Here is a 15507-nt window from a genome sequence, read left to right as displayed (position 1 = left end):
TAAATCACAGCCTAGACATCATCCCCGTAAGTAGATCAATCAGTATAACGACTTTAAATCACTGATAAATTTTATTTATAGGTTCATAATAACGATATTATAAGCTATATTTAAAGTAGAGTAACATAACTTACTTAGCTAGGAGCCGGGCTCTGCAGGGGCAGAACTATGTCGTTGAATCTTTCTAAGAAAGATTCTTGCAGCGCTTCAGCGCTCACCTTACTATACTAAAAACTACAGAAAGAGAAGTCTAATCACGAGGGACCGAAATGCTCGGGGGATAAAAAGAGAAAGACTCTTGAATCAAGAGAATGGTGCAAGAAATATGAAAGCCTAGAGACTCTTATTTATAGTAATTGAATTTTCAAAAACCACCCTCTATATTTACTTAAATGACTAAACAACCCTTTATAATACTATTTTGAATAGATTTAATGATATTTGTACTAAACTAATGTTGAAAGTACTCAACACTAGTCTTATAACGACCGCATTGTCGATACCTTTCTAATGGTATATATATATATATATATATATATATATATATATATATATATATATATATATATATATATATATACATATATATAGACGTATATATGATTTACACTTTATTTTAATACATAAATATGCTATTAAAAATTATAACTCGTTCATACGAACTCCGTTTTTGACGTTCTTTATATCAACGTGTAGCTATAGACGAGATCCACAACTTTCGTTTAGACTCCGTCGGCTAATTTTGAATTTATATTTTTGTCCATATTTTTATAAAATTAAATAATTTTGCTAAAATCATAACTCTCTCGTACGGACTCCTTTTTGACATTCTTTTTCTCAAAATTCCTATTTTAAGGAGTACTACGATTTTCATTTTGGTCGCATTAGCTAAAAGTCAGGCATTCTCTTTGTAGCTTTTTACGTCATACATTCGTGGTGCGCGGCTGACTTTTATATCTTATAAAAATCATATCTAATTTATACGGATTCGGATTTCAACGAAATTTATATTTTCGGGATCGGGACGACGTATACTTCCTATATATATATATATATATATATATATATATATATATATATATATATATATATGTTTTGGCGCACTTATTTTTACGATTTACGGACGATATGACTGATTTTTCCTATTTTATTGTATTATAATAATCATGAAACATATAATATTCAAATAATTATTCTTTATTACGTCAAATAGGTTACAATTGTTAACCCTAACTATTACTTTGGTTAAAGTTATTTATCCTAGATAATCTTCTATAAAAAGATCATTTTTAACACTTATTATATCTTAATTGACTAGCCTGAATTTACGGGTGTTACAAGATCCATGAGCCTGGTTCACTCGGCTATTAACGACTCTTCACCATCTTGGGGTTTTGGGATCCAAAACAGATCCCTCACTATTCATTCTCAAAATTGGTAGTGTTATTGTTTATGTTCTTATTTATATGCATGATATTATTATTATAGGTAATGACATTATAACTATGAATCAGATCTGTAACATCCCGATATTGAGGTAATTACAATCTTATCCCTATGTGTGGATAAATATTGCATTTTAGTCCTTGAGTATAAGAAAGAGTACAAAATGACCCATAGTGGCAGTTTGGTGATTTTGGGGAGTGGGGTAGTACGTTGGGCGTACGTTGTGTATACTGAGTGTACTAGGGTGGACCTTAGTATGCTGGGCGTACACTGCGTACGCAGAGCGTATGTGGAGAAACTCTAAACCCTAATTTTTAGGGTTTGGTCCATATATAAGCATCCTTATAGCCTCATTTATCATTCCCTCATCAGCCACCATCTGAGAAAAACAACCTCTAGCAAACCCTAAGTGAGAAGAGTGCTTTTGAGCTCATTTTGTGTGCTTTGTTGGTGTTCTTGAAGAAGAAGAAGTTGGTGCAAGGACCTTGAAGCTTGGAAGCAACATAGATCTAGGATTCCCCACTTTTTGAGCAACCTCCAGGAGGTAAAAAGTTCATAACTTGATCACTCTATCTTGTAGATTTAGCCATTTCTTTATTTATGACACTTTTGGTCCCAAATATGGTGATTCTTGAGCATGGCATCCTCTTAACCAAATAAGTCGTTCTTTTAGACCCTATGAGGGGTCTTGAGTCATAAAAATGTTGTCTTGATGCTTAGTTTTACTCCATGCATGCTATAGAAGGTCTAAAGGCATTAAGATGTTGAGATTTTGTGTATTAAACACTTAATGTACATGCAAAGTCATAAAGTTGGAAACTTTATGACTCTTGATGGTATTTTGGCCCTGGATCTGCAATTGGATGTGTTAAGTCGGAGAAATAAGCACTTAATAGGTTAAGAAGGGGACTGTTGCGTACGTTGGGCGTACCGAAGGATATTCTGCATGTACACAGATCTGGTCCCGATGTCTCGGACAACTTGTACGCCCCACGTACCTCCGGAGTACGCCCCACATATGAAGCCTGAGTCGACTCGGCTGAGTTGACTCGGTTGACTTGTTGACTTTGACCAGTCTTGACCAAGGGTATTTTGGTAAAATGTATTAATCTAGAATGGGTAATGTTTTGACACTTAGGATTTGGGGTGAGCCGGTTGTTGGAGCTAGGAGTTATTCACACTGCATTCAGACTGTGAGGTGAGTTTTCCTTACTGTACTTATGGGTCGAAGGCACCAAGGCCGGCCCATTGGATTGATATCCTGGTTTACCGTATGTTGCTATGTTGTAGTAATTTGTTGGATCTGTATCATGGTATATAAGATGTTGTTATGCTGTAGTGATTCGTGAGATCCGTATGATTATCTGTATTTGCTGGATTTGTGTTCATGTTTGTTTGTTGCATATGTCGACATGTTAGTATGGGTTGAGGCGATCCTGCTTTGTGCTATAGGCCAAGACACCCGGGGACGACCAGATAGGCTGTAGGCCCTGTGAGGCGGTCCAGTCAGGTCGGATGCTCGTGGAGTGGTCCAGATAGGTTGTAGGCCCTACGAGGCGGTCTAGTCAGGATGACTGCTTATGTTTGCATGCTTGCTTGTTAGGTGGTGTGTTGCTAACTTTGGGGGAGCTCACTAAGCTTTGGCTTACAATTTTATTTATAGTTTCAGGTGCTTCTGAGGATTATGGGAAGGCGAAGGCGTGATTGTACACAACTCCTAAGTTTTATGTATTTGGGTCTTGGGAAACTCTGATTTGAAATAATGATTTTGAAACAATGAATCTTTTTATAAACAAAACTGATTCAAAAATTTAAATTATTTTGATTTTTGGAGTGCTACAAGATCATTCATTAATTGGGATCTACCTTTCCCATCAAAGATCTTGTCACACTTTTGAGGCCTGACATTGCCTTTGTAGTCAATAAGGTTTGTCAATTCATACATGCTCCTACCGAGAACCACTGGTATGATGTCAAAAGGATATTGCGCTATCTCAAAGGCATTACTCATTTTGGTCTATTTCTACGTCACAACTTGGGTTCCTCTCTTCAAGTCTTCACTGATGTTTGCTGGCAACCCACTGATGGCTCAAAACTTAATGCCTTCTCCGATTCTGATTGGGCTGGCTTCCCTATCGATCGGCGTTCTACAGGAGGATTTGCTATCTATTTGGGGTCAAACTTGATCTTCTGCAATGCTCGTAAACAATCAATTGTTTCACGATGCTCCACTGAGTCCGAGTACAAGGCTCTTGCAGACACTGTAGCCGAGTTGATTTGGCTAAAGGTTCTCCTACATGAACTACATGTTTCTGAAAATTCTCTCCCACACTATGGTGTGACGACCTCGGAGCCACATATCTCTCTTCAAATCTGATTTTTCGTGCCCGTACAAAACATGTTGAAGTAGATTTCCATTTTGTTCATGAACAAGCTGCCCAAGGTCAGTTAACAATCCAGTTCATATCTACCAGTTGATCAGATTGCCGAAGTGTTCACTAAACTTCTATCCTCTCAGAGATTTCTCTTTTTACGGTACAAGTTGCGTCCAAAGCTGCAGGTTGTTCTGTAACATCCGGATTCCCATGTATCTTATTTTAGTTATTTATTTTGGGTTTTATGGAGGGACTCGGCGAGTAGACGCTCAGACTCGCCGAGTAGGATCGCGAGTTCTTGACTGGATTAATGACCGGACTCGACGAGTAGATACGTGGACTCGGCGAGTCCGCGCTGTAAAGTGAAACCCTAAATCCCCGGGCCTGTGCCCTATTTAAAGGCCTTTATGGCCTCCATTTGCGGCCAATGCACCCCAGAGAAACCCTAGAGAGAGCAGTGAGAGAGTTGAGAGCAAGAAGAGACTAATACGTCACTTTTGGTGTAGTTTTGCTAGAAGGAAGAAGGAAACACCCATCTAGAGCGTGAAGGGAGCTTGGATCTGGGCTAATAATCTTGAGAGTTCATCTCTGGAGGTATAATCCCTTCTATTTCGTGTTGATATGATAGATTTCAGGTTTTTGGGGTTTTTACCTCCATTTTATGTAAGATCTAGTGAGTATGAGGCCCCCTTTGTGTTAATAGCATCAGATCTGGACCATGAGAGGTCCATAGAGTCACTATCCCTCAGCTTTATGCAAGCAAATGAAAGATTGGGGACTAGGTTGCCATTTTTAGAGTTATTTCTCCATTTATGACTTGTTGTGGGTTGCATGCACGTAAAGGTTGCACCTTTACGTGACATTTGAACATTTGAAGGGTAGATCTGATAGTTAGGGAAGTAGATCGGACCTTAGGAGGTCATTTGAGGATGAACATGGAGGCAACTCGCCGAGTCCATAAGTGGACTCGACGAGTCGAGTCGGGGTTGCCCCGCGATTCGTGACAGGTGTAACCCGTCGAGTGGAAGAATGACTCGACGAGCCAAGAGAGGCTGAAAGAATTCAGAGAACCCGCATGGACTCGCCGAGTCGCCCTTGTGCACTCGACCAGTCGGGTCAAAGTTGACCGTTGACTTTCGTTGACTTTAGGGTTTTGGTCAAGACTGATTCAGGAGAGTTCAGGGAAGGGTAGAATGGCCTTCTACCCAATCTGTAGAGATGAGATCATGAGTGAATATTGATCGAGGATGTTATCTGAATAATAGGAGGAGGCTAAGTCGGGACGTTGAGCACGAGAGTTTATCCGACTTCATTGAGGCGAGTCTTCTCACTATACATTACCTAGAGTGGTATTTATGTGTAGACCAGAGGGTCTTGTATGCTATGTGTATATATATGAGTTATGTGCATTGTGTTGTATGTATGCTATGTGTTGAACAGACCGGGCCGGAGGGCCCAACGATATAGACCGGACCGAAGGGTCCAACGACATAGACTGGACCGAAGGGTCCGACGAGCTATGACCGGACCAGAGGGTCCAACGAGCTACGGGACTGGAGGGTCCCGCTGAGACACATCGACCGGAGGGTCGTACTGTAGCCTCGAGTGGCGTATGTGTTGCATGTGGTATTTTGGGGAACTCACTAAGCATTTATGCTTACAGTTGTTGTGTTATGTGTTTCAGGTACTAGCGAGGATCGCGGGAAGGCGCCGACATGATCCGTACACACTGAGAGGATTTATGTATTTGAGGATCTTGGGATTTGTTTATTGAGATAACATGTGTTACATTGGATTACTATGATATTTTATGAATGAGAGTATGTTTTTAAAATGAAAAATTGTTTTGGAAATTTACGTTGTTACATGTTCCCAGACCTCAGGTTGCGGGGGAATGTTAGACATATGTTTAGATAACATATTCATAATGTCTATATTAGAGCGTATGTAAGTGTAACTATCTAGCCTACATATAGGATTGTAATCTACGCTTCTATTCAATAGAATCAATTACACTTTACTTGGTTTAACTCCTCTGAAACTAGAAAACTCATACCAATTTGTACATTTTTTCTTGAGGCGGTTAAATCAAGTCGGGATACGTAGGTCTTCAACCGGTCTTTAGGCCTTTGTGACCGATTATAGAGTTTGGGTTATTTTAATTATTCTTTAATAAGTATACAAAAAAACATACGAAATCGATAGAGTTATAAAAAATAAAAAACTAATTTTTAGAAAAAGTCCATATGGACAAAAAAATATGTGCAGACCATTCCTATTTGAAAAATTGCAACCTGTTCAAATCAACAAGTCCAATCTAATGACATCAAGGCCGGGAACTCTACAATGATCAAGAATAAAATAAAAAGCCTTTAAAGTGCATCTCTTTGTATACATCTACATATAGGTGGCCGTATAACTAGGCCTAAGGGAGGACGGAGACGATGTTGGGTTCGTCGTCGGTTTAGGGTGGTACCGGCGGTACCGCCGGCTCATGGCCCCTTCAACGGCGGGTTCTAGCGGTTTAGGGAGGTGGGAGCTCTTGTGCGTGTCGTTGAACCCACTTCAATCTTTACTCCTCCTACATTGATGACTTGGAAAGGAGATAGGCGTATCTCAATAGTCCAATACCGCGTACACATCTACATATAGGTGATTTTATAGCAGCCCGTTCCAACATTTACCCGTCCAGGTCCAAACAAACCAAACTATTATATCTACATATAAGTGAGTTTGTAAAGAAAATCAATAATCGATGTGATATGACCCATAAACGGGTCCTTATAACAAGTTATATGGCCCAAGCCTATCTAACCAACTTTCGAACATAAATTATTTAATTACGCATAATCGGGCCTATCTAACCGATTTAAAAAAAATGTTTAAAAACCAGGTAAGAAAAAAAGACCTCAACTGATTGGATTTTAAAATCCTTGGACGGGTGTTTATAGATGGATAAGATTTTCATATTCAAAAGCAGGATTTTTTAACAGGTTACTAACCCGTTCCTAGGTAACGGAACTCCATCTGTTACCGACTCTTTTGTGCACATCTACTTCAACCGTTGGGGAATACATAGTATAGACAAGGACAAAAGCACATGAAAATTATAACTATTAACTACTACATGTTATTCTATGATGATAAATCATTTTCAGATGTGCAGCCCAAAAATAGCTATATATTAATTCACAAATCATATTACATCAAAACCCTTATTTACTAATTTCCGGGGACAAAGTTTGTAGCATAAGACCAGGCGTTATTTGCAACAGGGTCAGCAAGGTGGTCAGCCAAGTTCTCCAACGGCCCCTTTCCTGTCACAATGGCTTGAACAAAGAACCCAAACATGGAGAACATAGCCAGTCTTCCATTCTTGATCTCCTTCACCTTCAACTCAGCAAAAGCCTCTGGATCATCTGCAAGGCCCAATGGGTCGAAGCTACCACCAGGGTAAAGTGGGTCAACAACCTCACCCAATGGTCCACCGGCAATTCTGTAGCCCTCAACCGCACCCATCAAGATGACTTGGGTGGCCCAGATAGCCAAGATGCTCTGAGCATGGACCAAACTAGGGTTTCCCAAGTAATCAAGACCACCTTCACTGAAGATCTGGGATCCAGCCTTGAACCATACAGCCTCACCGAACTTCACACCATTACGGGCCAAGAGCTCAGGGAAGACGCAGCCAAGAGCTCCAAGCATTGCCCATCTGCAGTGGATGACCTCAAGCTCACGGTTCTTGGAAAATGTCTCTGGATCAGCAGAAAGTCCGGCGGTGTCCCAGCCGTAGTCACCTGGGAATTCACCGGTCAGGTATGATGGAGCCTCGCCGGAGAATGGGCCTAGGTACTTGACACGGTCAGGGCCGTACCATGGACTTCCTGATGGCGCAACCTTCTTCGCAGCTGCAGTCTTCCTCATGGAAACCCGTCCATTTCCGAAAAGCTCAGAACTTGAGGGAGTTGTTTTCACTGCTTGGCCTGCGAAAGGAGAGGAGAGAGCCATGGTGGAAGCAGCCATTGTAAATTTTCTTAAATTAGAAAGTAAGAATATTTAGAAAGTTGTGGGCTGACTGCTTAAGTCTTATGGTTCTTCACAAGTGCTATAAATAGGATGGTGCATTCTGTAGGTGTTTATCTTCCGGATCTTTATTTTGTTTTTGATTGGAGGCTGATATATTTGATCCATATGAATTACATCTATGTAGAACACCAACTAAAATCCGACACCTGTACATTTAATTTCATTCCAAGATTTCCTATCCCAAATGTTTAAAAAACACTTAAGCTCATGTGCGTCAAACAAACTTTACTCAGTGCCCACTCTTCGTGTACATCATTTTTAGTAACTAGTATATTTATAATTGGGTTTTGGATAAAATTTCATTTATCCCATCAAATTTCACATTTGACTTCTCATGCTTGCTTATAGATTTGACAAAGTCATCTGAAATTAGTTTATTTGGGAACCAATATCACATGAATACCTACCCATTTTGTGGATCCTTATTTATTTGCAAAAACTAAATGTGGGATCCATCATCTAACAATATTCATTTCGGATTGATGAGCTTATTAACATTGATCTGTGGATACGAACATACATTGCACACAAGAAGCATAAATAAACTCTAATATTATTCTTGTTTATCGAGTGTTAATGATTGGAAAATTTTAGAGTTGATAACTTAAGCGTGTCTATTCGATTATATGAAATATTAAGGGAAGAAAGATCTTATAGGTATAATTGTATGACATATTCACATAATCACATGTGATTTTTAGTAGGTTTTCACATTATTCTTGCATTTCTCAACAAATTCCACCATAAATTAACTTTCTAGTTTGATTGATCATTATTCATTGTTTCTACATTTGAATTACTTACAACATGGCATTATATATATATATATATATATATATATATATATATATATATATATATATATATAGAGAGAGAGAGAGAGAGAGAGAGAGAGCTAGGTTCATTTGTTTAAACTAAGTATTGTGTTATCGTATTCATAAATGTGGCCAAGAATTTGTTAACCGTATTCTATAAGAAATAATGTATTTTTTGTTTTTATTCTTCAATTGATTGTTCAAGAATTTGTTATTCTAAAAGAAGTTCAAAAATTTATGGTTCAAGAATATTTTTATTTTTGAGTAAATAATTAAATAAATAAACATATTCTGTCAGAATATCCGAATTAAAAAAGTTATAATTCGTAAAATCGGATTTTTAAAATTAATAGAATCTATGATCCCTTAAAATATGCAATTTTCCTTTATTAAATCTATTTTAATTCAATAATATATATTAATCACTTTCTTAAAATAAGTAAAATTGATTGGCCCACAGTTATGAATACAATAACACAATAATTACTTTGAATAGAATAACCTAGGCCTATATATATATATATATATATATATATATATATATATATATATATATATATATATATATATATATATATATACCAAGAGTAGCATCGTACCTTATATATTTATTCGTTCATGATATCAATTTACATTTATTTAAATATAACACCAAATTGCTTTATTAAATGTCCGTACTAACATTTTACTTAAAACTTTTACATGTGACAGAAACTTACTTATATTTTGTACATTATACATGATAAAAACGTAGTTACATGAATTTTCTACTAATAACAAGGTATTTCATATTTTATCCATAATAACTATAAGTTTATATTTCTTATCCATAATAACAATATATGTGGATTTCACTCAAAATGTGGAAATGCACTTTATATATATATATATATATATATATATATATATATATATATATATATATATATATATATATATATATATATATATATATATATATATATATATATATAGGGGAAATGAAACAAATGCCCACTGAACTTTCTAGGGTTGGTTCAATTAGTCCCTAAAGTATTTTCGTTGCTTTATGAGGGAACAAATTCGTTTTTTACAGGTCGATTACGTCCTTTTGGACAAAATGAAGGGGTCATCCGGTTACCCCTTTGACTTGTTGACCAAATACCTGGTACTATTCATCTTCTCCTCTTTTGCTTTCTTCATATTTTTCCCCTGTCTACTCTCCACTTTATTTTCATTGATAATTTTTCACACTCTCCAATAGATTTCTCTCTTCCATCACTATAAACGCGGTCTTTTAAAACAAACCAAATTTTCAATTCACACACAGTTAAAGAAACACTATAATTTAACTATTTGGATTTATCATCATCGACAAATGAAGAAGATGTTAACCTGGCACAACAGGTCTACACCATGAAGATAAAAATCATTATGTAGAAGATAAAGAAAGAAGCATCTTCATCATCTGGACAGATGGAACGCATTGTTTGACTTTAAAAGTCAAAATCTAAAGAAAACGATTCCAGTTTGCAAATCAATTGCAGACTATAACCAATACGATCAATTCTGATTCCGAGATTGGAAGCAACAGTCCTAATTGCGAAATAAAAGACGAAACGCATTAATTGCGAGATCGACACATGTGAGTTCGTAAACTGAAATTACGATCGCAATGTGTTGGTTGCAGTAACTCTGAATCTGAATCAAAATTACTTCCGATTCCGAAACCGATTCCTTAACTCCGATTCCGGTGAATGATTTCTGAACAACCTTATTCCGATTGCGAATTCAGAATTTGAGCCTTCCGATTTAGAATGAAATTCCATTTTACAAGCTTTACGATTTGGTCGATGGTGTTCAGGTGTCGGCGCTTGTGGCAGAGAAGATGATGTTGAATCTGATCGAGTTACCGGGTCCTTTCAATATCCTCCTTCTATGAATCATGAAATTTTAGGCATGAAATCATATACAAAGGTTTGATGTGCAACCATTGCTGTCTAATGGAAATCGATATTGAGAAAGTCAAAATGTGATTTTGACTTTTAAATGGAAAAGAGCTGATGTGGCTACTGAAACTTGCTATAATAGGTTAGAGGGACTAAAAAACAGGTTGCTTCTAACGTTATGCCCCTATAAAGACACGAAATTAGTTTAGGGACTTAAAAGGTCAACCCTAGAAAGTTTGTTGGGCATTTGTGTCATTTCCCCATATATATATATATATATATATATATATATATATGTATATATATATATATATATATATATATATATATATATATAATATCCTCATTATATTTAAAAAAGTTTAGGAATATTGTATTATGGGAAAGAAATTGTAAGTTTTATGATATTATTTGTAAAATCAACATAAATACATTGTTATTATATGTTGTATGTTGCGCTGTTACAGATATACAAAAGATGAATTTTTATACAAAAATGGCTGTTAAAAGAAAACGGGTAGGCACGGATTGAGGCATTTGATTGTATCTTCAATGACTATCATCGCGATACAGAAGGTTTAAGAAAAACTAATGCAAATTTTGTTGAACATAAACTTTAAAAGGGACCGCTACACATTACATTACAAAGAACTACTTTATCTTCAATCTCTAGCCATAAACAAGGTAACCTACCATATATATGGCTAATTATACCACAAATATTATGTTAATGTATACAAACGAACCATTGAGATCCCATTAAGATGGGGAAGGAGGGTGACATGTCGACAATTATGACTCCTTAGGTGTAGATTGGATGCTTCGACTAAATTATCTCATAGATATCTGTAGGCGAACATGTATATGTGACACCGGGGGGGAGGGGGGGGGGTTTAAGCTGATACCAAAAGTAATACTATGTACGAATGCATGTACATGCAACACACCACGGGGAATAGATCAATGTCGACACTAATACATTTTCAGGTTAAATATTGCATCATAATGATGCATAAAAACATGAGACCATGGTGTATACTCCATATAGAAATCTAAGGGGCATCCTGATATAAAAGAAACTACATATAGAAACTTGAGATAATTTTTGTGTCATCCTATTGTTCATATTAGTAATCTTCTCCATTATATAAAGTCCATACGTATTCTAAAACTAAGAAAACATTAGATAAATGGTAAAATTATGTTGCCTTTCGTATACATGTAAAGAGACATTTTGTCGGTAAAATATAGGATCATAAGAAGTACAAGCTGCCTGGTTTGTGTGTGAACTGTTGAGGACATATGTTACGAAAATCTTGTCAGTAAAATTTATGATCATAATATATATAAGGTTTTCGAATCCAATTTATTTTTAAAACTATTTTGCTTATTATAAACTTTATCTTAAAAGTGTTATTGAAAATCATATGTAAGTGCAAAAATTTTATTATTAAATCCATAAAACTATATAAATTACTAAATTACAAATAAATGTTTTCTTTATATTTATTCTTATAAATTTACAAACGAAAGACTTTAATAATTATAAAAAACAATTGAAAGAAAAATGAAATCTAAAGTAATCAAAAAACACACAGTAAACAAAACGAACAGACATAGTCCGGAAAAAGTAGGGAAGTAAAGACCATAAAATTCATTAAAATCCAACTACTTTATACTCCTTTTAAAAACCGGGTCTGAGTATGTCCGGTAGGTCTTTAAGTGGTCCCCACTCCCTATCCAAAAAAACTAACTTGGTATAAAAAATTAAGTGGTGTAATGGGTTATAATTGGTTCTCAGGTTATATATAAGGTTTATACAGGTTTTGGGCGGTTCTAATCCAACTTAAATGATTTTACAAAAGCAAAAAAAAAAATAGAGAGTTAGTAAAAAAACATATGCATATATGAGACATTCAACTAATCATATTTAATTTGCAGAATTTTGTATATAACATTCCTAAACATCTAAATATCGTATTTGCCCGACTTAAACTTTAAATATCGTATTTGCCCTTCTTAATGATTATTAATATCATATATACCCAAATCTATTTTTTAAACAATTTTTATTGATTTATAATCTTTTTTTTTTATCATTTTAAAGTCATTAAAACTAAAAAAACATTTGAAATGGACAATTTTACCCTTGCTTCTAAATTCTAGTATCAAATCACGTGAATACTTAAATCGCAACATGTTTCATGATTGTAATCATTCGCTTCTTCAATCGCAACTGGTGGCTTCTTCCGTATCGCACACGAGCAGGAATACTTTCTGAGGATGAGGTTTCTGGGTCGTCTTCCTCACGATCGCCGGTGACCGTCGTCGTCTAGCCGGTTTTTTTCCTAGCGTCTCTTTCTTCCTGCAATCGCCAGTACCAACAAGTATTTATACCTTATACCTTATATCCCCCTTCCTTATCGGAGACAAAAGGTGGATATTCCATTTAAAGAGTTCAAGCTCAACATCGCTTCCCAATTATCAATCATTTGGTCAAGTGTTTTTCGTTTTCCCCTGTATTCCTTCATTAGTCACCGAGTCAAATCAATAACAAGGCAGAGAGATCCAAGAAATTGAAAATCATCAGACTTAGCTTTCCTAATAACAATACTTGAAGTGAAATATGTATCTGATTCTCTATTGTCAACATGTTGTTGACATGAAGAGATACATAGAACGATTAGAATAGCCTGTGACTTTATCCATGGTTTGTTTGACTTTGGTTTTCTGGTTTAATGAAAGTGTGTAAGTCCCTAATCTGCTTGTGTATCAATCAGATCCGTTTGATGGTGCGGAAACCCAATCAAACGGATGATGTCAGATCAAATAGAAGAGAATGAGAAGAAGAAGATGATTAATCTTGTATGTATTGATATGAATGAAGATCCGGATACAAGATTCACACACACTAACACACACTCTCTTTTCTCTATTCCGTACACTCTCTTCTGTTCATCCCTCACATGCACCCACTTAAGCTCCTCTAGTGTTCATCACTCTACTCCTCACCCCTTACACCTATATTTATACATAAGAAACATGGGCTTGGTGAACATGGGCCGTAAATGGGTTTACGGTCGTAAATGGGTTTACGGCCGTAAACACCCATTGGGCCGTAAACAGGGTTTACGGTCGTAAACCTGTTTACGGCCGTAAACACTGAGCTGTTTACGGTCCTAGACACAAAAATACATTTTCCTAGAAAAGCAAAGTATAAACCATATTTTTGACCCAACAATCTCCCCCTTGGTTTATAGCTTTCTTTTCTTTTCTTAAATGACCCAACAAGCTCCCCTTAAAAAGTAGCTGGCTTTCTTGTTCATCTTCATTGTAAGCTTGGCTTCAACGTTTATCTTCAATGAATGACTTCATCTTGAGCACTTGGGCATTTCTTCAAGATTTGACATTGAACGCACATTGGGTGAGGAGGCTTGACGTACTGATTCTTGAAAGATAGCGCTTTCAGTTTGAGAATCTTCAAAGAGAACATCAGAGAGAACAAATCTTCTGGATCACTTCAGCAGGTACAAGATAGCAGCAGACTGATTGAGGAGGCTTCAATGCAATCCGTCACATAATCTTCAATTTCAGCTTCACCTTGCTTCTGGGGTTGAAGGATTGAATGTCGAAAAAATAATCTTCATTTCTTGCTCCTTCGAATGAGAATTCTTCGATGATCACGGATGAAGCCTTGGCTCAGAAATCTTCGACACAAACTCCATGAGTTTCATCTTCACCTGAATTCACTATTCAAGACAAAACAAAGCTAAAAGAAAAATTTAGCACACAATATATATATATATATATATATATATATATATATATATATATATATATATATATATATATATATATTTGGATTTTTCATGTTTTCTGAAAAAGAAATAAAACAGAAATAACACAATTTTTGGATTTTTTTTTTATTTTCTGATTTTTGTTTGGTTTTTAAAATTTTTAATTCTCCCCTAATATTTAAATTAGAAGAAAACTATGAACAAATTTAACAAAAATAAAATGATATCTAACTTTAAGAATGATTTGGGATCAAAGTTTTTAGACAGCCTTTATCCGTTTATCAGTACCTCTCCCTTCATGAATAGATCTGGTCAATCGCCGGTATTATGGTCCACTTAAACACGAGAGATTGTGACAAAATTAGGACATACTATAAGTGACAAGACAATGTGATCCTAAGTTCCTAGATAATATTCCTTAAGGACCATTCAGCTGACGACGACCAAAGATATTGTTGTCCACCTAAATTGAGCAGCGAGATCTACAGACAATTTGTAAGTGTTCAGTTTTAGTTGTATCAAAACATGTTTCCCGCTTCCTGATATGCTCAAGTAATCAAGGACTTCCAGAATACTCCTTACATCGGGTGAGCAGACAATTATTAAGAGAGAAGATAGATTTAGAATGCATATGCTATACACCCAGGTCGGATCTCTTCCAATCACGCAGAGGGTGAAACATATGACTAACCAAATTTAGAGGGATTGAGAAGTAGAATGGTGCATATACTGTGTACCAGGTCGGATTATGAGTCACGAAAAGGAGACAGTATATGGCTAACATATAGAAAGAATTGCATAGATAGAGGATGCAGAGAAATAGAATTGCATATGTTACAGTCCAGGTCAGATTTTGAGTCACGCAGAGGAGGTAACATATGACTAACAGACAGATAGAGAGAAAACAATTTTCTACAGACCTAATTTATCGGAATTCACCAGTCACCCCATCAATACCGGAATTAAGGACAGAATCCGCACATCGAGGAAAAGTTAATCCACGGTTCCAAGTACAGGTTCTTTAATGTGACCAGTAGATTCCCATATATATCTCCCTGCT

The 15507-nt window shown here is 36.1% G+C and overlaps 1 protein-coding gene across 1 annotated transcript; it reads right to left on the bottom strand.

The window, feature by feature from the left end:
* Positions 1–6982: 6982 nt before the first annotated feature.
* LOC145123951 (chlorophyll a-b binding protein 16, chloroplastic-like) lies at positions 6983–7925 on the bottom strand. The gene has a single exon (XM_079059141.1). It carries the CDS (start codon positions 7842–7844, stop codon positions 7044–7046), a length of 801 nt encoding a protein of 266 aa, XP_078915267.1. The 5' UTR covers positions 7845–7925; the 3' UTR covers positions 6983–7043.
* Positions 7926–15507: the final 7582 nt, after the last annotated feature.

Source organism: Lactuca virosa, chromosome 7, assembly GCF_052849685.1.
Source record: "Lactuca virosa cultivar CGN04683 chromosome 7, Lactuca_virosa_CGN04683_v6, whole genome shotgun sequence".
In the NCBI taxonomy this organism is placed as follows: domain Eukaryota; kingdom Viridiplantae; phylum Streptophyta; class Magnoliopsida; order Asterales; family Asteraceae; genus Lactuca; species Lactuca virosa.
Note: the sequence above shows the minus strand (reverse complement) of the source record. Positions and strands in the feature narration are given on the sequence as shown.

Bases quoted from the DNA above. Each gene is read 5' to 3' on its own strand.
- LOC145123951 (XM_079059141.1), bottom strand. From the start codon at position 7,844: ATGGCTGCTTCCACCATGGCTCTCTCCTCTCCTTTCGCAGGCCAAGCA.